At 33.1% G+C, this 22,306-nt stretch overlaps 2 protein-coding genes across 7 annotated transcripts in view; one reads left to right on the forward strand and one right to left on the reverse strand.

The window, feature by feature from the left end:
- Positions 1 to 1,769: 1,769 nt before the first annotated feature.
- LOC132758238 (protein mono-ADP-ribosyltransferase PARP12-like) lies at positions 1,770 to 17,816 on the reverse strand. 2 transcript variants are annotated; one of them, XM_060749790.1, is made up of 12 exons: positions 16,867 to 17,816; positions 16,477 to 16,509; positions 15,476 to 15,661; positions 14,744 to 14,996; positions 12,063 to 12,231; positions 11,538 to 11,758; positions 9,458 to 9,581; positions 7,493 to 7,629; positions 6,387 to 6,523; positions 2,484 to 4,347; positions 2,023 to 2,453; positions 1,770 to 1,978 (listed from the first exon to the last, which is right to left on the reverse strand). In XM_060749790.1, the coding sequence occupies exons 1-10, from the start codon at positions 17,720 to 17,722 to the stop codon at positions 4,061 to 4,063; spliced, it is 2,403 nt and encodes an 800-aa protein (XP_060605773.1). In that variant the 5' UTR covers positions 17,723 to 17,816; the 3' UTR covers positions 1,770 to 1,978; positions 2,023 to 2,453; positions 2,484 to 4,060. The 2 variants fall into 2 exon arrangements, with proteins under 2 accessions (XP_060605773.1, XP_060605772.1); XM_060749789.1 differs by having other exon boundaries at positions 2,023 to 4,347.
- A 2,823-nt stretch (positions 17,817 to 20,639) lies between these two features.
- Positions 20,640 to 22,306, forward strand: part of LOC132758239 (protein mono-ADP-ribosyltransferase PARP12-like) — a 110,175-nt gene continuing 108,508 nt past the window's right edge. For 2 of the 5 annotated variants that reach the window (XM_060749793.1, XM_060749795.1), the window contains exon 1: positions 21,312 to 21,468. The gene's annotated coding sequence lies outside the window, so the exon portion shown is untranslated. Of the gene's footprint in view, positions 21,469 to 22,306 lie in introns of all 5 variants that reach the window. The other 3 variants (XM_060749791.1, XM_060749792.1, XM_060749794.1) reach the window with 3 other exon arrangements.

Raw genomic sequence — 22,306 nt, forward strand, 5'->3', positions numbered from 1 at the left:
TCAAGATTGTTGAAATAATGGCCTTAGGGTCAAAATTGGTCCCGCCCCGGGGGTTCATTGATTTTTATTACATACATATAGTGAAAACTTGAAAAATCTTCTGGTCTGAAAGTAAATGGCCTAGAGCTTTGATATTTGGTCTATGGTATCATCTGAAGGTCCAATACCAAAGTTGTACAAATTTTGTCCCTAGTGTCAAAATTGGCCCCACCCCGGGGGGTCATAGGTTTCTAAATATGTATATAGTAAAACATAAAAAATCTTCTTCTCTGAATTGGCAAAGGCTACAGGTAAGATATTTGGCATGAAACATTGTGTGGTAGACCTTTACCAAAATTGTTCAAATAATGGCCCTCGGGTCAAAATTGGCCCCGCCCTCGGGGGTCATTGATTTTCATTATATACATATAGTGAAAACTTGAAAAATCTTATGGTCTGAAAGTAAATGGCCTAGAGCTTTGATATTTGGTCTATGGTATCATCTATAGATCCAAAACCAAAGTTGTTCAAATTTTGTTCCTAGAATTAAAATCGGCCCCGCCCTGGGGTCATTGATTTTCCTTATATGTATATAGTAAAAACTTAAAAAATCTTCTTTTAAAGAACCCAAAGAGCTAGAGCTAAGATATTTAGCATAAAACATCTTCTAATGGGTGTCTACCAAGTTTTTCAAATAAAAGCCCTGGGGTAAAAAATTGGCCCCGCCCAGGGGGTCATTGATTTTCCCTATATGCATATAGTAAAACTAAAAAAATTTTCTTTGAAAGAACCCAAAGAGCTAGAGCTAAGATATTTTGCATGAAACATGTTCTAATGGATGTCTACCATGTTCGTTCAAATAAGAGCCCTGGGGTCAAAATTGGCCCGCCCCGGGGGTCATTCATTAGCTCGACTTTTTTTTTAGATATATACAATATTATATATATACATACATATATATATATATACATATTATATATATATATATATATATACATATTATATATATATATATTATATATATATATATATATATTATATATATATATCTTATATATATATATGTATGTATATATATATATATATGTAAGGAACCAATATTGTGTATGTATATATATATTATATATATATATATATATATATGTATATATATATATATATACACATACATACACACACACACACATATATATATATATATATATATATATATATATATATATATATAATATGTATACATATATATATTTATATATATATATATATATATATAAATATATAGACATAAAAAATCTTCTTTTAAATAAGCTAGACCTTAGATGTTTAGCATGAAACATCTTCTAATGGGTGTCAACCAAGTTTGTTCAAATAAAAGCCCTGGGGTTTAAACTGGCCCCGCTCCGGGGGGCATATATACAGGTGAGCGACTTTGGGCCATCATGGCCCTCTTGTTCAAATAGCTGAGCTAAAATGAGAATTTCAGATTTTTTTTGTCATTCAAGGACAATAACTCTCATGTGCCTGAGATGTAATTCCTGATTATAAAACTTAGATGATATAAATATATATGTATATACCACCTCGTCAAGATAAAAAAAACACAAAAAAACATTATGATACTTTGAAATTATTGTGCTGGAACCAATATCAACTGCAATGGCAATTTTACCAAAAATTGTGAAAAGATAAAAAGTTAACACAGTCAATCTGTTTAATTTGGATTTAACTGACTACAGTGTTTGACCAGTACCATTAGATACTAGACACAATAATCATGATCACAAGTAAAAAAATGTCACTTTTATTTTTGGTAATTGTAACATGTTATTCATAAGCATATATAAATCGGTGTGAAGAAATAAATTAGCCATCTTAAAGTGCATTTCGTTGGGTGAAAAGGTGAGATTTTGGGCTTTTCATTACCTTTATTTGAAACTTGCTGCAACAATATACCTATATATGAAACTTTATGACATAAGATACCTTGATCTGAAACTTGCTGCAACAGGACACCTTTACATGAAAATTGCTGCAACAAAACACCTGCAACAGGACACCTTTGCAAGAAACATACTGCAACAAAACACCTTCAACTGCAACAAGACACTTTTACATGATATTTGCTGCAACAGGACACATTCAAATGCAAAAAGACACCTGTACATGAAACTTGCTGCAGCAAAACACTTTTACATGGTACTTTCTGCAACAGGACACCTTCAACTGCAACAAGACACCTTTACTTCATATGAAAGTTGCTGCAACAAGACATCTTTACATGAACCTTGCTGCAACAAGACACCTTTACTTCATATGAAAGTTACTGCAACAAGACACCTTTACATGAATCTTGCTGCAACAAGACATCTTTACATGAAACTTACTGCAACAAGTTACCTTTCTATGAAACTTGCTACAAGACACCTTCAACTGCAACAAGACACATATACCTGAAACTTGCAGCAACAAGACACCTCTATTTGAAACTTTCTGCAACAAGACACCTTAATATATATGATACTTGGTGCAACAAGACACCTTAGAAACTTTATGCAACAATAACATTCTTATATATACAAAAAAATATTAAGTTACACACCCTATTAAACAGTATATCATATAAAACTTATCTACCATTATCACAATACAAGTGCATTACAATAACACTCATCTAGCAAACTAAAAACAAAATATTTCATTAAAACAAAGTCATTCAAACAATTAGTATTCATACCTTTTTTTAAATTCTTTTTTTTTTTAGGACTATCAATGATTGACAATGTTTTGGGAATAAACAAGTGCTCACATGATTAATGTCAACACTCCACATTTCACCTGTGATATATGATAGATATATCACTCAGCATCCATATATTTTTTTTTACTCCCTAACAGAGATAATCTATAATAATCAATATTGACTTAACACAAGAGTACCATGATAGCCATAGATCGCTCAACTTGAAATTCATTGCTAAAAAAAAACAAACCCAAACCTAAAAACATTCTCAATCAATGATAGTCATTTGTTTTTTTTTATTTTACATCCTTTGTATTGGGTTCAGCATAAATTGACAATTCTTATTCAATGTCTCATTAAATAATTGAATTACTTGAATTATTGATTACTTGGCTGCTGTCAATTTATTATATAGTTCTTATTTTCCCTCAAATTAAGTAACTCAGGGCTGCGTTTTATAGAAAGTCCTAAGTGTGTCCTAAGTGTGGCGGCGTGGCCGGGTGGTTAAAGCGTCAGACTAGTAATCTAAGGATTGCTGACCGCGTGGGTTCAAACCCTGTCGGGGGCAAGCCGTTGTTTCTTTGAGCAAGAAACTTTACATTCTCTGCTTAGCACTGGTTGGTTCCAGGAACGGATTCGAAAGTGTTTCAATAAGCTTATAGCTTCCAACACAATCGAACTAAAATAAATTTGTATAAACTAATTGTGTCCTAAGTGCAAATCCTAGGACTTATGACAAACTTTAGGACTAAGTTAGGACCGTTTCAATTCATGTTTTCATCTTTAGTAAAAGTTCTAGACTTTTATTTAATTCATTCTCCTGAGAAAAGTTACAAAATACAATGGCATACGCTTCAATCCACTTTGTGTAAATGTTCATATGCAGCTCTATTCAGGAGTTGTCTGAACATAAGAGTCATAAGTTAGAACATTTTCATTGAAATGAAAATGGCTACAGTTTTGGTCTTAAGACATATTTTAGACCTAGGAATTTCAATAAAATACAACCCTGTATTATGAATTTGTTATAAAAATGTCTGCATATTAAATATGCACAGGTGTTCAGCAGGTTGGTCACTTTGGCAAAAAAGATAAAAAGAATCAATCATATATATTTGTTATATAGATTCTATGTATCATTTTTTTAATTTTTATTTTTTTGCGAGTTGACCAATCAAATCGCTGAGCACATGTGGTTATATGGCCGTATATAAATGGTTGTTTGCAATATAACATTTGTTTGACAGCATAGGTTATATAACCTTACAACGGTTTATACTAACACATATAACCTGTACACATCTTTATAACTTATACTATATATATAAGATAGAATCAAATCTAATATTTATACTCATATTTGATAATATACTCTGGATAAACCTGACCACTGTTATCAAAAATCACAAAAATTTTTGGATTGTCTTTATCATCAACACACGAGTCATACAGGTCGCTGCATGGGTTTGATTTATCTTTACTTGGAGGTCGGACATATTCACTCTTGCCCTTAACATACTCCCCGACAAGCACTTTTACAACAAACATCACTTTGTTGTCTACATCTGTGTAACAATCTGAATATTTTGAAGTCGTCGCAAAATAGCTTCCTTTCCCGTACCGAGTTCCTAGAAACATAACAAAACTTTACCATATAAATAAATCAAAACATGTAAATTACTACACAGTCATGTATTATAATATACATGTAGTTGATATTCAATAATTAAATGCCACTCAATTCAAACTTTATATTTCTTATTAATAATCAAAGGGCTGCAACCTCTGTGGTATTTTCTGATCTTTGCAATCTAAATCATACTGACTATCTGTATGTATTTTCCTATATAAGTTTATTATATTTTAAGTAATTATTTTTATATACTATAATTAATCTTACGCAGCGACTGCGTCTATATCAGTTTGAGATTGATACATATGGAATTTTGCATGACTAGAGTTGCATCAAAAAATCATTTTCATTTTTTATAACAGCCATACTTTATCCTTGCATATCGTGGCTACTTTCTTAAAAAAGACACTTCAAAAAAAAAAGTTGCCTCGACTAGGATTTGAACCTTGGGCCTCTCACACACTAAACGAGCGCGCTACCTCTGCACCACGGTGAAGTAATACATATGTACCTTGAATAATAACAAATACATTGTAATTCTAAATTGAGAATTTCCATTCCGTGTTTGTAATCCTTACTAATTTCGAGGTATTTTCTTCACTATAAACCTGTTGTTTAACACTGATGAAAATAATTTAGCGAAAATCTTCTCGCCAAAACAGTACGGCATGTATATATTCCACTACTCGACAGTCAGATTTATTTGTGTACTATGCTCTGGAGTATTCGGTAATCGACATAGCTAAAAATAGCATTTTCATTGATTAAGCTTTACGAAAATAGCCGAACATTATTCATTGGGTAAAAAAGATATTCATCCGCGAAATTTGTGATCGTAACCTCATATTTCTATTGACTACTCTAAACTTTTAATGCACTGTAATTCGTTAAATGCATACATTAAAAATTATTCTTTATTTTAAATTGCTGGTTTTTAAGCAGTTCTGAGTGAGATCTACTTTGCGTTGTTAGGTCTGTTAGGAAAATTTGTGTTAGACCGTGGATGTTAGCTATGTATTTACTGATCTTGCGATCAGAAAATACAAAAACCATTACCAGTTTTGTCATGCGTTTGCCTTTATGACAAACAAACTTGTGTTTTTCTAGATAATTTAATATAATTTCACTTTGAAAGTGTTAAAAAACAAGAGGACCATGATGGCCCTAATATCGCTCACCTGAATATACAAATATTCTCCATGACAAGGAACAAGTAATATTGTAAAGTATAAATGAAAGCAGAAATAAAATCTAAATCTTAAACTGATATCACAAAGTTCATTTTTGTATCTGAAATAGTGCACATGTAAAAACTTTACTGGTTGCTGTTGCTGAGGGAAAACAACAGTTCCATAAGAAGTCACTGTTTGCTATACAAAATAAATGTTTCCTTGGAAGTCAGTGCCTGCTATGAAATTCAATGGTAGATTCAATCTGGTTGCTATGGAAAGTTAAAGTTTGCTGGTTGCTATGAAAATTTACAGTTTGCTATGAAAAGTCAATGGCTGCTATGAAGTCCCGGTTGCTATGGAAACTAAGCTTTAGTTCTTGCAGATTTAGAGAAGAACTTTTTTTAAAAGTTTTAACTACATACATAATATAAGGAAAATCAATTACCCCTGGGAAGGGGGCCAAATTGAACAAACTTGGTAGATACCCACTACAAGATGTTTCATGCTAAATACCTAAGCTCTAGCTCTTTAGATTTTTTAAAAAGTAGATTTTTTAAGTTATTTTCTGTTGCCATGGCAACTACAGTTCTGCATGGAATTCAATTCTTTGCACAATTTTCAAAGGTGACCACCCAAGGAACATTCCTGTATAGTTTGAATGAACTTGGCTCAGCAGTTTATGAAGAGATGTCGTTTAAAGTAAAAGTTTACCAATGTACAGATGACAGACAAATTGCGATCACAAAAAATTCATAGGTCAGCCAAAGAATTATTTCTGTAAAGTTTATATTAAGATGATGTTTTGTTAAGAAATATAGGACATATTAACTTGGCTTGTAGAAGAACTACAATCAAACAATACCTGACTTCTGTCCACTGAGTCTAAAATCAAACCCTTGTTTGCAAATGGCATCAACAAATCCTGTGGTAGTTCCATGGAATAATCGTCTCTCCCCAACATCTTTGTTTGTGCTTTTCTTGATCATCCTAGTCTTTTTACTGTAATGATAAGGACAAATATCAATGTTTAACCCTGCTGAATTCCACATTACATTTATACATCAAGATAAAAATTTGAAGTTGGTCAACCAAAAGTATAAAGCTTTGATAACATTTGACAGTGGCTTGAATTTATTCGACATGTTATTCAGTACAGAAGTGAAGGTATTTATAATAATAATAGTAATAATAATAAAGACTTTATTTAAAGAGGCAACATAGTTAGGCAAGCCCAGTCTTCCCTATGAGCCTTTATCAAAATGTACATATATACAGTTACAAACAGAAGAGTATGTATTTAACAAAGAGAAGACAAATTTCATGTATAATCTTATTGCTTATTTGTCTGTTATGCCTATAACACATTTAGTATGTAAATCTGGTCATATATCATTGGTCGGTCCACCTGACCAAATTCCTGGATACCAGTTCTCAATTTCTCCACAAGTAATCTACAATTTATTCCACATTATTCCACTATCAGTGGTGAGAGACATATCACCATTAGACTCAATGTACAGGATCTATTGTCACAAGAAACTTTCCCTCACCCAAGGATCGAACCAACTACCCCTGCTTTACAAATTTTTACAAATCCTATACTTGTGGTAAAGGTTAGGTCAAACTCTTCATATATTTTTGTAAAGTTTGATTTTTGAACATTGTCATATCAATTAGAGGAATGACTTTTTGTATATGTTAATTCATCTTCACTAACTTTAAGTTAGAGTTAGTAAATTATTGTGAAACTATTAGGGCTCAGTAATTTTTACTAATGAAAATTAAGATATTCTAGAAGTGTATAAAGTAATACTGTTGCTGTCTGTGGATTGTAAAATTATATTGTGATTGAAATTATTACAGAATGCCAAAGAATGAAAGAAAAATGTCAGTATATTTTTTTTGTAAGCAAGTGTGACATGCATCAAATCAGTGGAGTTTCTTTAACATTAGCATTATCAAACTTACCTGACAAAATTACACCACAGATCTCCGTTTTCTATCCTCTCAATAGATTTGATGGAGACAGTACTGGGCATACTCTCACAAAACAAATCTTCAATCTCCTTATATTCTTTCTTCATAGCTGGATACTTTGCTCTAATCTAAACACAAAAAACTCAAAGTGCTATTATAATGTTAAAACATTGAGAATGAGTATAAACTAGATCTCTGATAGCCCCACATTCCAATGTTTTGTCATAATATCTATGCAGTTACTGCAAACTACAGTTAACACAGGGATAGCATGAAGGATGGACATGGGCAAAAACCTGTAAAAGTAGTAGTTCATGAAATGTTTCTTAATGGGTTCCATTTTAAGTTTGCTTAAATGAATACAACATTTCATTCTAAAAAGTGATAAATCACCCAGATACAATCACAGTAAACTGCCATTGCACCCAGATACAATCATTGTAAGCACACATATACAATCATTGCAGAACCCAGATACAATAATTGCAGGACCCAGATAGAATCATTACAAGCACCCAGATACAATCATTGCACGACCCAGATTCAATCATTTCAGAACCCAGATACAATCATTGTAAGCACACAGATACAATCATTACAAGCACAAAGATAAAATCATTACAAGCACACAGATACAATCATTAAAAGCACAAAGATACAATCATTACAAGCACACATATACAATCATTTCAAGCACCTAGATACAATCATTGCAAATACCCAGATACAATCATTGCAAACGCCCAGATACAATCATTGCAGAAACCAGATACAATCATTGCAAGCGCCAAGATTCGATCATTACAAGCACACAGATACAATCATTACAAGCACACAGAAACAATCATTTAAAGCACCAAGATACAATCATTTCAAGCACCTAGATACAATTATTAAAAGCACCCAGATACAATCATTACAAGCACTTAGATACAATCATTAAAAGCACACAGATACAATCATTACAAGCACACAGATACAATCATTTAAAGCACCAAGATACAATCATTTCAAGCACCTAGATACAATCATTGAAAACACCCAGATACAATCATTGCAAGCGCCCAGATACAATCATTGCAAGCGCTCAGAAACCATCATTGTAAGCACCCAGATACAATCATTACAAGCACACATATACAATCAGTTCAAGCACCCAGATACAATCATTGCAAGTGCCCAGATACAATCATTGCAGAGCCCAGATACAATCATTTTAAACACCAAGATACAATCATTACAAGCACTAAGATACAATCATAACAAGCATACAGATACAATCATTGCAAGCACCCAGATACAATCATTGCAGAGCCCAGATACAATCATTACAAGCACCCAGATACAATCATTACAAGCACCCAGATACAATCATTGCAAGCACCAAGATACAATCATTACAAGCACCAAGATACAATCATTACAAGCACCCAGATACAATCATTACAAGCACCCAGATACAATCATTGCAAGCACCCAGATACAATCATTACAAGCACCCAGATACAATCATTGCAAGCACCCAGATACAATCATTACAAGCACCCAGATACAATCATTACAAGCACCCAGATACAATCATTGCAAGCACCCAGATACAATCATTACAAGCACCCAGATACAATCATTACAAGCACCCAGATACAATCATTGCAAGCACCCAGATACAATCATTACAAGTACCCAGATACAATCATTACAAGCACACAGATACAATCATTTTAAGCACCCAGACACAATTATTAAAAGCACACAGATACAATCATTTTAAGCACCCAGATACAATTATTAAAAGCACCCAGATACAATCATTACAAGCACTTAGATACAATCATTGAAAGCACCCAGATACAATCATTGCCAACACCCAGGTGCCAGATGAAATTTCAGGCATGGGTAAAACTAATGAAAATGCCAGTCTGCTATGAAAGAATAGATATTCTCTGTACACCTTACCTGTACAATTTGACAATGATCCATAATATCTCCTCCACCAGTAATCAGCCAGTGAGGTGGAGCAGGAATCATAGCAATATTACTAGCCCCGTCTTTCATCTCCTGACCACGCCCTCCATGAAGCCTAAAATTATTAAAGATATCATAGTAATAGTACTAGCCACACCCTTCATCTCCTGACCTCCATGAAGACTAAAATTATCAAAAATTTACCATTTCAGAATTTTTTTTGAAATATTTGATTTCATCAAGATTATAATTGATCTATTAAGTACTGGTAAACAACCCTTGATTAACAAACACATTACCAGCAAATTTATGATTCCAAAAGAAAATTGTGATTTTTCATGAGTATGCTATATTTACAACTAGCATGCAAAACCTTAACTAACAATCTTAATTCAGAAAGAAGCAAAAGTAAGCGAAATTCAAGCTAAAGTTGGTCAATTGCTTACATTAATAAGCAATCCAAAAGTTAAGTGTAAAGTAAAAAATTTAATAATAATTTAATAACTTTCACAGCTTATAGGAAATGAAGTTGCACATATACGAGGGATGATCAAAAATAAACAGGACTGTGACTGTCAATTGAAGAATTTTCAACCTATCACGTATTGTTATCACACTTAATCGGAAAACAATACCTGTTATCTGATGCTATATCTAATCTGATAACGCAAATAGCTTGTCCGTAACAGCAAATTCAAACATGGTTACGCACACCTGGTGCAGTGTGTAAATTCGCTTTGACATCAGGCGCTTTATGCTGCGTATATTTTACAATATGGCACATTTAGATTTCAAAATATGCAAAAACGTCATGAACCATATCTTTGACGTTGTCAGTAAAAATGACTTCATTTAAACCATATTTATATTTGCAATCACAATTCAAACATCACTTGTTAAAGAAGTACTTGAGTTAAAACTATGTCGTCAGAATGTCTCGAAAATTGATCAATAAGAAAAATTTGTCAAAAGTAAGACGAGAAACTGTTTAAAACGTAGAAAAGGATTATGGCTATCAAGGGAAAAGTTCCAGGAAGCCACAGCATATTTTTTGATTAGCATAAAGGATTAAGGGTAATAGAGAAATAGAAAACAAGTAAGGGAGAGACAAAAAAAAAGAAATTTTCAAATTTTCAAGGACGTTGGTGACGACAATTGCCAAGACATTGAAAAATGACATTCGATTGACTGCGGACATTGTCAACGATCATCAACAGTAGCTACGGGACGGTGCAGTCAACTCTAAGGATTCTAAAATGATAACAGTTAATGTGTTAATTACATATATTGTATTCTTGGTTTACAATTGTATAAATTGTTTTCTTATTTTACATAGTAGTCTTATGGGGAAATTGTGTCAACAATTTAACAGTCAGTTTAAAGTCTGCTATGCATTTTATTCATATTAACCTAATGACAATTTTGTTCCGAGTTGTATTATTCTTTTATTTTTACGTATGTATGATGTATTATCATTCAGAAACATTATTTTACATTATTTCGAATATATAATATAGTTTATTGCATGTGCGATGTTTCCAACAATCAAGTTAAGGAAGGAAAGAACGGAAGTTTGCGTCATTACAGGAGCTCTTTATCATCATCCATTCTATTAAAATACAATATTTACCGACTTGTACAGAGATATATATAGGCCGTGGATCCGCCGCAACAACAACACGAGTGTACAACGTATTGTCCTACTCTGTAAATGAGTAAGAAGCTGCTCCGTTTAAGACAAAACGCTTGTGACATCGTTAACGTCAATTTTAATCTTATACCCTGCACATGCTTTGCTTTACATGTACTTGCCAATAATAGCATAATTTTTTTCTTTGTTAATATTTCTTGTTGGTATTTTTTGAATCATTCAGGGGATAGTTTCCAATTTATTTTCCGTGTATTTTTATGTAATTTCACTTAACAGGTAAAGAATCATTTACATAGTCCAGTTAATTTTATATCATCCCTTGTAACTTTAATGATATAATAATATAATATAATTAATTAATTATCTATTTTGTACAAAACCCTTTGTATCTGTGTAATGTAATTGTTGAATGTTACATACTGCAACTTTTTTTGTTTAAAGTCCTCTATGCTGACAAAAGTTGGTCGTCGAGAAACCTCTCTTTCTGTTTTATAATCTATGTTACGTTGTACCATTCTTGAAAAGTCAAGAATATACTTGTGACCAAGTGTGTTAAACTGAAGTTGACCATCAGGGTTGGCTATATACGCCTGCTCCAGTTCTGTACTGGATATATTAGATGCATATCCAACATTATTCTCCTGAAATTCATGTATTAAAGATACATAAGGATCAAAATGATCGAAATTCTTCACATGAAAATTGTAAATATCACTAAGTAACTAGATGAAGCACCTGCAGAAAATCTGTTATGATTCTTTATTACAACTATAATAAAGGAAACAGAAACCTTAAAACAGCCAACTTATTAAAATTTGGGAGGAATAATTGTTATCATTTAAATAACCATGTTTTTTTTCACAAAAGCATATCACAAATGTTAATCTTTGTCATGTGCCTTCCTCAAATACAATAATTGAAATAAACATAAAAACTTAAAATTACCTCGCCATACTTTCTCCATTGTCCCAACTGATCTTTCCAATACCACACCCATACAGTAGTCAGTGGTTGACGTTCAAATTCTACTGATGATGATGTTGACAATCTACAAATATCATACTTCTTCTGGTCTATATCAGCACCAACCATTGACTTGAAGATTATTTTTACACTGTAAATATATAAAAATATATTAACTACATAGTTACAGTTCAGAATACACCCACCTTTATAACTATAAGTTCAACCAGTGGTCTGGAGCATTGTTAATTTATTTGTAAGCTCATGGTTGCAAGTTCGAATCCCCAAAAGGGTAAGATTTTAAAAAGTTATCAACAAATTAGGGCTTGTTCCCTGGAATATGTTACAAACAACCAAAATTGTTTCTGAATTAAATCAAATGGGAGACGATTTTTCAAGAGTGAAAAAACAAATCATCAGTTTTTTAATTTGCACTCAAGCAACAATTTTCAGCGGAAATGGAGGGAAAGGTCAGAACCAACTAATGCTTCAATACCATGCATAGCTTCTGTACTGATCAGGGGAGTTAACTTCTGCATGTACTGATCAGGTGAGTTAACTTCTGCATGAACTGGTCAGGGGAGTTAACTTCTGCATGAACTGGTCAGGGGAGTTAACTTCTGCATGTACTGGTTAGCGGAGTTAACTTCTGCATGTACTGGTCAGGGGAGTTAACTTCTGCATGTACTGATCAGGGGAGTTAACTTCTGTATGAACTGGTCAGGGGAGTTAACTTCTGCATGAACTGGTCAGGGAGTTAACTTCTGCATGAACTTGTCAGGGGAGTTAACTTCTAAATGTAGTGGTCAGGGGAGTTTACTTCTACATGTAATGGTCAGGGGAGTTAACTTCTGCATGAACTGGTCAGGGGAGTTAACTTCTGCATGTACTGGTCAGGGGAGTTAACTTCTGCATGTACTGGTCAGGGGAGTTAACTTCTGCATGTACTGGTCAGGGGAGTTAACTTCTGCATGAACTGGTCAGGGGAGTTAACTTCTGCATGAACTGGTCAGGGGAGTTCATTTCTGCATGTACTGGTCAGGGGAGTTCATTTCTGCATGTACTGGTCAGGGACGTTAACTTCTGCATTAACTGGTCAGGGGAGTTAACTTCTGCACGAACTTGTCAGGGGAGTTAGCGGTCAGGTGAGTTAACTTCTGCATGAACTGGTCAGGGGAGTTAACTTCTGCATGAACTGGTCAGGGGAGATCATTTCTGCATGTACTGGTCAGGGACGTAAACTTCTGCATGTACTGGTCAGGGGAGTTAACTTCTGCATGAACTGGTTAGGGGAGTTAGCTTCTGCATGAACTGGTCAGGGGAGTTAACTTCTGAATGAATTGGTCAGGGGTGTTAACTTCTGCAAGTACTGGTCAGGGGAGTTAATTTCAGCAGACGGTTTTGTCATATTCTTGACAGACAGAGGATTTACAAGTTGAAACAATTATAACGAGTACTGTACAATGTAGTAAACACTCACAAATATGTAGTTGTTTTATTTTTTAGCATTTCTATGAAACAGCATTCATGAAATTGATAACTTAATATAGATCTTTATTTTCAACAGTTTTTTCCCCGCTGTTTACTTAGAAATAGCATCAAAGTACATTTATTGTTGTTGCTATGGGAAACAATGGCATATTATATATGCGATATCAGGGACTACCTTGGACTGAAAATTTAGGGAAAAGTGACTTCTACCTTAAGGAAAAATACGGAGAAGTTTTGAAATTTAGGGAGAAGTGATCATCAAATTGAGTTATATCATTGGATTTATTTCTAATTTTATTTCACAAAATATACATGTACACCTTAATATGTACATGCATATAAAATATACATGTATATATGGCACGGAAAATAAACAAATGTGCATTTGAAAATCACTATGATGATATTTAATCAAGTACTTACTACTAGTTGCTCAATAAAATTTATTTAAGCATTTGCTTTACATCAACACTTTTTAATAAATTTTTTTTAGGTTCAACAGTTTTTGACTATAACTTTTAAATGTAATTAAATAAAAAGGAAAGTTCTTTAAATTCATAATAATTATCCAAATTCTATCAATTTACATCAGTTTTAATGATGAATATTACTATCATAAATGTAATGTTGATGGGATATTGTAAATCAAACAAGACATATAGGGAAAATTGTAAATCAAACAAGACATAAAGGGGACATTTCATAGAGATTTTAGGGCGACGAGAATTTCACTTTTCCGATCATATAGGGCGAATTGAGAATTTTTGCGGCGAAGTTTTCGCCTGACTTCGCCCTTAACGCAGTCCCTGGATATCATCAAAAAACTGAATGGTTTCTGGCTAGTAAATATGTCATTCTATCATCATAAATGATAATTTCCTTAAGCAGGGTATGTTACGGTCAATAACACACCTGTGACCTACCTTCATTACTTTAAATAACAGCATCAGGGAATGAATCTTTGGCTCAGTGGTCTACAAAATTGTGTGATTTTTTCTGATGAAATTGCATTTATCTCGTTTTGAACTAAAAATGTTCTTAAGAACATATTTATTGATCCTTTTAATTTGTTCATATTTCAAGCAAGAGTATTGACCATGTACTAATTATTCAGACTTTAATACAACAGTCCACCTCAAGTATATAACTCATTGACACTCAGATATTCTAACCTATTTCCTATATCCATGTAATATTCCTGGTTGTTAGGGTCACTATAAGTCAGCTCCATCTCCAAGTTTACATCTCTAGGCACTGTTTTCCACTCATTGTCACCTTGAATTTTATATAACCACTGATATGGAAGGTCACCATGGAAATTGCGACAGGAATCACCAAACGCACAACGTCCACGAAGGTAAAAGAAACAGATAACTTGATGTGAAGTTTGGTCAGTGGAAGTTTCCCTGCTCAAGCCTGGTCTGCCTGAAATTTAACACAAAAAAAATGTTTTCAAAACACATGTCCTTGAAAGCACAAAATTTAAGATCATGGTCATCCAGAGATTAATTAATTAACTTACAGACACGAAATACAGCCCATTTCTGGGGATTTATCTTATGTATTTCAATACTCACATCTTGCTTGAGTCAGAAACTCTGAAAACATTAATTTAATTATTGTCATTAAATTCAGGAAGGTGAGACTTATCCAGTGATTTTCTGACTAGTGATTTTCTAGGAATAAACAAGAGCACATGTTAAAGTGAATGTTTAATGCTGGAAGGTGGAGCATCTATTTAGTCTTACATTCAGAATGACAATGGCCAATGACATGCTTGACAGACCTTGCTTGGCATTTACCACTACCATCCATGAACAGTCTCAATACAAAAACCATGAATGCAACATTTTCAATCATGCTGTCTTGTGTGCTCTTCAATGTTTTTTTTTTCATTTACAAACCTGTAGCAGCTGCTGCCATTCTCTGTGCTGATAGAGGACGTGGTAGTCTCTGTGTTACCTGGGAAGAAGGTTGCCGCTGTCCTGAGGCTGGTCGTGACAATCTTTTCATTGGCTGGGGAACCCCAGGGGGAGTTTCACCATGCAACTGATACTGTTTATCTCTTGGTAAAGGTGGTTTTGGAAGTCCTGGTTAAAATTTCACAAAGTGAAAATTCTGAATTTTACAGACAATTCTTCTTTACTATAAGATTAAACCTAATTCAGTAGAAAGTAGTTTAATTTCATAATTTAAAAGAGAGGGCTTTTTCTCGTTTTCAGGTATTAAGCACTTCTACTATTATATTTCAAAAGTTCATGGAGCCTTGTAAAAGCCTGAAGAACCTATTTTGTTTTGAATTAGCCATTGTTTGCAGGGATTTCAATACTAGAATTTAACATCAAACAATACCTTTTTACTGTATCTATATCTATACACTGTAAATTTCATTTATAAGATCATTTTAGTCTAAATAGCATAACAAAGACTTAAACAAATGAATAAACCTGGTAGAAGTGCATATGCTTGTTTATTTGATTGATGGGTTGTACATCGCACCAACACAGTATATGTAGGTCATATGGTGACTTTCCAGCTTTACTGGTTGAGGAAGACCTCAGGTGCCCTTCTGCGCATTATTTGATGAGTGCTTCCCCAAGCACCTAAGTAGAACCACCAACTTTCCGTAAGCTAGCTGAATAGTTTCCTCACATTAAAGAATCCAAAGTCCCTGTTGGGATTCAAACCTACAGTGGTGAGGGGCAAGCGGTTTAAAGTTAATGACCTTAACCACTCAGCCACATCACCCCAACTTCATATGTATTCCAGTTCTAAATTCTGGTCAGAGCTTGATATTTTGACAGCAGGTTATCTGATGCCAAAGTCTTTCTACCAACATTACTACACATGAGGCACTTTGTGTGAAATAAACCTAAAATAAAAGGTAAAATGGGAAATAGCTTACCTGATGGAATATCCTGTCTTCTCTTTGCTCTTCCTTAATAAATAACACAATACATTGTATGAGAGTCAGATTAATGACAGTGTTTCAACTTCAATAAACAAAACAATCTTTTTAAATGATTCACAACTTTTTTGAAGAACAAGGACTGAGTCAAAAGACTTTTTTTTATCAGTTTTGGATAGTTCAGCTAAAGCAAAGTCAAAAGAGTGGCATAAATGTGCAAAACAATTCAGCAAAAATCCTTGATATCCCTAATAGAAATCTTATTACCCTGTTATGGCAGGGCAAAAATGTATGAAGTAAAAGGGTCTTAACTCCATCTACATAAATATAGTATTATATATATACTACTTCACAAATCCATGAAACATATTCAAATCAAAAACTTACTACTCCTAACTGGTTGATTAATGTCATCACTGTCTTCTGAATTAGAATTCCTGGGGTGATCTTCTGACTGTAGACTTAAACCCATCATTGCTGTATTCATATGATAGGATCCCACACTACTACCGTCATTCCCTGAAGATGACATTGCTTCACGTAAATCTACTAAAATTTCTTTCGGTGTCCTCTTTGTATTAATTCCATGCTTTTCAAGGATATCTTTAACATATCTGTCAAGTATATTGTGGCTTCTCCGACATTTCTGGCCAAATCTGCAGCTGCTATTAATGTAATGTTTACAAATATGCAGATTTGGGCAAAGCTTTCCTGCTGCTGTGTATCTACAACCTCCTTCAACATTATAAAATTTACAAATTTTAGGAGCAGTGACTGAAGTTCTGCTTTCTGTCTGGCTGAAAAGGTACTTCAGATCATCAGCAGATACGCCATCAAGATAATTTTCTTTCAAAATCTTCATATTATGCGATGTTGTCAGATCATGCCCAAAAGTGCACTGTCCTTCAAACTGACATTTTCCCGATAGTAAGTAAAACTTGCAGATATGCAAACCAGAACAAAAAGGAATTGTTCCAGGACAGGTTTTGTTTTTAGAGCAATGAATTTCACAAACAGAAACTTTTGTTATCTGTTTGACAAAACACTCTCCGTCATCACACCATTCAAAATTACCAGGATTTCCCAGGACTACATTGTGCAGCTCATCAACCTGTACTCCCCTAAAATATCTGAGAATTTCATGCAATGTTAAGGGCTTGCGCTCTCTGGACAAAATAATATTTACATTCTTTATGATGTGTATCTCTCGCTTGGTTTTTGGAATGATGGCATATGCACACATTTTTAAAATTGTAAGAAACACACATCTACATTAGTAAGTTCTAGGTTGTTAATATAGTGGAAAGATAAGTATCATTTTGTAGTATTTGCATTAATATGTAAAGTTAACTAACTAGCAACGGCATTCTCAGATTTTGATCTGGTAAATTGAAACCGAAAGTAGAAATAGATCTACACCATTGCTGAATTATGGCAACAGTAAGATTTCTTAAAGAAAATTCGCACAACAAATGTTTAAATATCATTGAATATCCCACTAATAATAACTGTGCAAGTTTATATGTTTGTGTCCTCCATAAATTTTAGGAAATGTAAATTGGTAATTTTCGAAAAATTACCTCGCTAGAACCTGTGCATTTTCATTCCGTACTAGCAAGTATAACACCCGTTACCAGGACGGTTTTGTTTCTGTCCCAAACAAAATCGCCCCGATGCAAATGTCGGTCCAAGACGATTCGACCCTTTATTTCTATATATATATATTTTGTATATTGTGTGCTCTTTGTTTAAGTATGAATAAAAAATCTACATAAAATATTGGATACGTTTTAAAATTCGCCCTGCTAGCCTGCCTGGAATGACAGACTATTCTCTCCCTTACCAGTTCCTGCCCCTGACGGTTCTCTCCCAAACCATTTCCTCCCCTGACGGTTCTCTCCCAAATTTGAAATAAGCAGACAGTTCTCCCCCAATCTTATTTTTATAAGTTATCATTTTAGTTTTGACTTAATCTATTAATAACATTTCTTAATGAAGATTATGTAAAGAATGTGTTTGATCTTAAGTGCATTTTATGTTTATCTGAAAAGTGTTTGTAAATTTAACACCTTTTTTAGGTATTTTAATCCTATCAACACCTTTATGTGAGAGATTAAGATAACTGGACAGTGATTGATATACACCTGCAATTATGTTAAGGTCAAGTGATATTTATTTATTTGTTAAATAGCAAATAACATGGTAACAAGTATGTTCTAGAAAATGAATAAGCAACAACTGGTATGCAATCACATTTCACAAAATCGATTAAAGGAAATGTAGACATTCACTTGAAACAATATTATAAGACCAAATAATTACTAAAAATATTTAGTCCTCAACATCTTTTCACAGCTATTTTAATCTAATCAACACCTTGATTCTTGAGTAATGAATTAATAAACACCTTAATTATCTCTGACAGCAAACTTAATGCACATGTGTATTGAACACCTTTCTTCATTATACAAAAATATGACATTTGGGTATAAAAATGCATAAATTTATCATTTTTTCTTATAAATTTTATTCTTATTTATTAAAAAAAAAAATTAATAAAATAAATACAACACAATATAGTTAATACCTAATGATTATCCCAATCAAGTAAATGATTCATTTTAATTATTTTCAATGACTAAACACATTAAAAAGTATACATTAGATCTTATTTAAAAAAATCAGAATAATTAATTATTAAGCTAAAACATTAATTTTCTTTTCTAATTTATATCAACTTACCGTAACCCATATATTAAACATCTAAATACTTCAATGATTTTTTTTTCTAATTTATATCAATAATAATTTATCAATTATTTGACATCTAAATACTTCAATTTAAAAATATTTTTTTCTAATTCATATCAATTTATATTAAACTTACCCATTATTTAACATCTAAATACTTCAATAATAATGCATTAATAAAAATAACAATGTGGAGGGACTGTCTGCTTATTTGCAAATATGCAGACGGTTCTCCCCCAAAATAGGGAGAGAACTGTCAGGGAGGAAACGTCAGGGGAGGAACTGGTAAGGGAGAGAATAGTCTGACTACCCCTGCCTGCAGGCCTGCCTACCTATATCCATTGCGTCGGACCTAGTAGCCAAAATATATTGGCGTGCCAAAGCTAGATTCTGGGGTGTTTTTCTTGGTCAGAATCTCGCTTCTAGAGGGCAGATCTATATTGCCCATACACAAAATATCACAATAAGCTGGACAAGGGACATAGACTATGCGCGTCACTAACTAGTAAGACGGATAAAAAACAGGTATAAAAGCAGAATAACAATTTTAAAAGGATAAAAACAAGGCAGCAGTTCTTTATTTTAGTTTGAGACTTTTTCACAACAAACATTTCTTGTCTTATTAAAGAACATTTATAATCCTTGCAATCTTATTTGTGCAAATCACTATAAAACAAAATCAATATCATTTCAATATAAGTTAAGTGATTTTCCAGGATATTTATTTTTTATTGAGCGAAATGACACAGATATAAATCACATAATTCACAGACAGTGAATCCATTGATTTTAACAAATTTTATTCTAGAACTAATCATTAAAAAATCAGTATTTAATCACATTGGATTAACTAAAACAGCCCAAAACCGTTTCATTTTGCAAGAAGGTCAAAATTTATGATGTGATAAAATATATAACTTGACAGTTTTAACATTACGCCTTTCATAATTGCAAAAAATCTTTAATGTTAATTTTAATCTTTTTCTCTTATCATATTCACATTTATGAATCGCATATACGAAAAATGATAAAAGTACATGTACATGTATATAAAAAGATCATAACAGAAAAAACATAAACCGTTATTTGCCATACTCATTGAAAATCTTATAGAAAATAACACATTTTAAACGGTAACATAAACAATTATTTTTAAGATTTGTGCTTCCTTGGACTTCGGGATTTTTATTTTCTGTTTTTCATTTTACCAACTTAATCAATCACAAATCAGAGTTTAAATGGAAACAATTGAAATGTCGCTGTTCATACCTTTGTAGACAAATTATATAAACAGATTAAATAGAACTTAGTAGGGAGATGTCAGATAATTATTTGTAATGCTTTCTTCCTTTTCTTTCGTTCAGTCCCTAAAAACAGCTCAGATTTCGATTTCGATGGTATAGGTGTGTAATAGATGAAAGGATCTCTGTCATTTCAGATATTCCGGATTCGACTCTAAGACTTGCCCAACGTGCTAGTACTTGCTTCGTGTTATACGTCTATGTTTACACCGAAAAGACGGCGGAACAAATACCAGGCAAAATAAAGTGATAAATGAAGTCTCTCCACATGTGTCAGTTTGACCATATCAAGACCATGCAAAATTAAGCTTGTGCTACAATTTTAACAACATTGGTAGAGGTCCACTTTATGATACTGCCTGTAAAATTACTTAGCTCGGGGTCCTAAAGTCTTTGAAGATGCTGAACGGTTTTTCAAATTGCCTTTGGCCAAGTATGATTCCTCAAAGTTTGATCAGGGAGGAGTATTTGAAACGGACAAAATACAAAAAGCAGCATACAAAAAATTCATTCTCTGACCATCTGTTACATGTGCTTTAAATGATGTAAAAACAATTGCATGTACGTAAATATATTTATTCAACAGGTTGACAACGCCAACTATCGAGGAAATGTCCAAAAGAGTACTACAAGGGACATTATTTTATTGATTAAATCCGTATTTTAATGCGCACAACACTTTAAAAATCCTGTACTCTAATCTGCACAAATTGACGCCGCCAACAACCACCGTTAACACCGTGAAATTATGATACAAAAAATGTAGATGGATAGATTTTTGTTTTATTCGAGATATCCCTATGCTTAAGTTTGCGAAACAGATATTTAATCTCAGTCGTGCACTATATCAAATGGCGGATAACTTCCGCATTTAGAAATAAAAACGAAAGTAGCAAGTATTGAAAGCACAAAACAGATCATAGTTTAAAAAGGAAATGTAAGTAACTTTTCTTTACTGTTATGAATTTATTAATCTTTTCATACTTTTATTGTATATCTAGAAAAGAAGTTAAATTCGAAGTTAAAGTACGCGGTATACTAGTATGTGTTTATTTAAGATGCATTACTTTCATAAGACAGGACAATTCTTTTCTTTACAAGCACCCAATAAAGTTATTCAATTACCGAACTGACGGCGATTTACAGTGTTCATTTTTATCTTTACCTAACAAATGTCACATATTTGCCCGGGTTGATGAACGGGCGAACGCTATGAGGAAATAATAAGCTTAACACGAAATTTGAAACTGTTTTTAATAGCATCGACTCTATAGTGTCGATCTATAGCTGAACAAAATGTAAAGCAGAAATCAGGTAGCCTAGCTCTATATGGTTTTCGAAACATAATATGTTGTCTACCACCAATATTAATACGGGTTTTACTTCTAGTATCTTCTGGAAGCGTAAGTATTAGTTTCCGTATAAAATATGTTTTTACATATGAACGTTTAATTAGTACTTGAAATAAGGAAGAGTGAAGTGCAGTGGCATTCACGATGCAAACGTATATTTTTATCTTTTGCAGTGTGATTTGAACAATGAATAGTTTATAAAGTCAGCGTAAATCAAACTTTCGACTTGTTTTATCGACCGTCTGATAAAAACACAGTTTTATCTGAATGTTTGTGTTGTCGTTACTCTGTGTATTTATTCAGCTACAGATAAAACAATAAATCATTATATAGGACATGCTACTACGTGGTTTAAGATTTAAACAAAAACAAGAAGTATCTTGAAAAAAAGATACTCGACCGAAGTAAAACTGATTTTACTTG

The sequence above is a fragment of the Ruditapes philippinarum genome, unplaced genomic scaffold (assembly GCF_026571515.1).
Source record: "Ruditapes philippinarum isolate M1 unplaced genomic scaffold, ASM2657151v2 ctg152_1_1_1_1, whole genome shotgun sequence".
Classification (NCBI taxonomy): domain Eukaryota; kingdom Metazoa; phylum Mollusca; class Bivalvia; order Venerida; family Veneridae; genus Ruditapes; species Ruditapes philippinarum.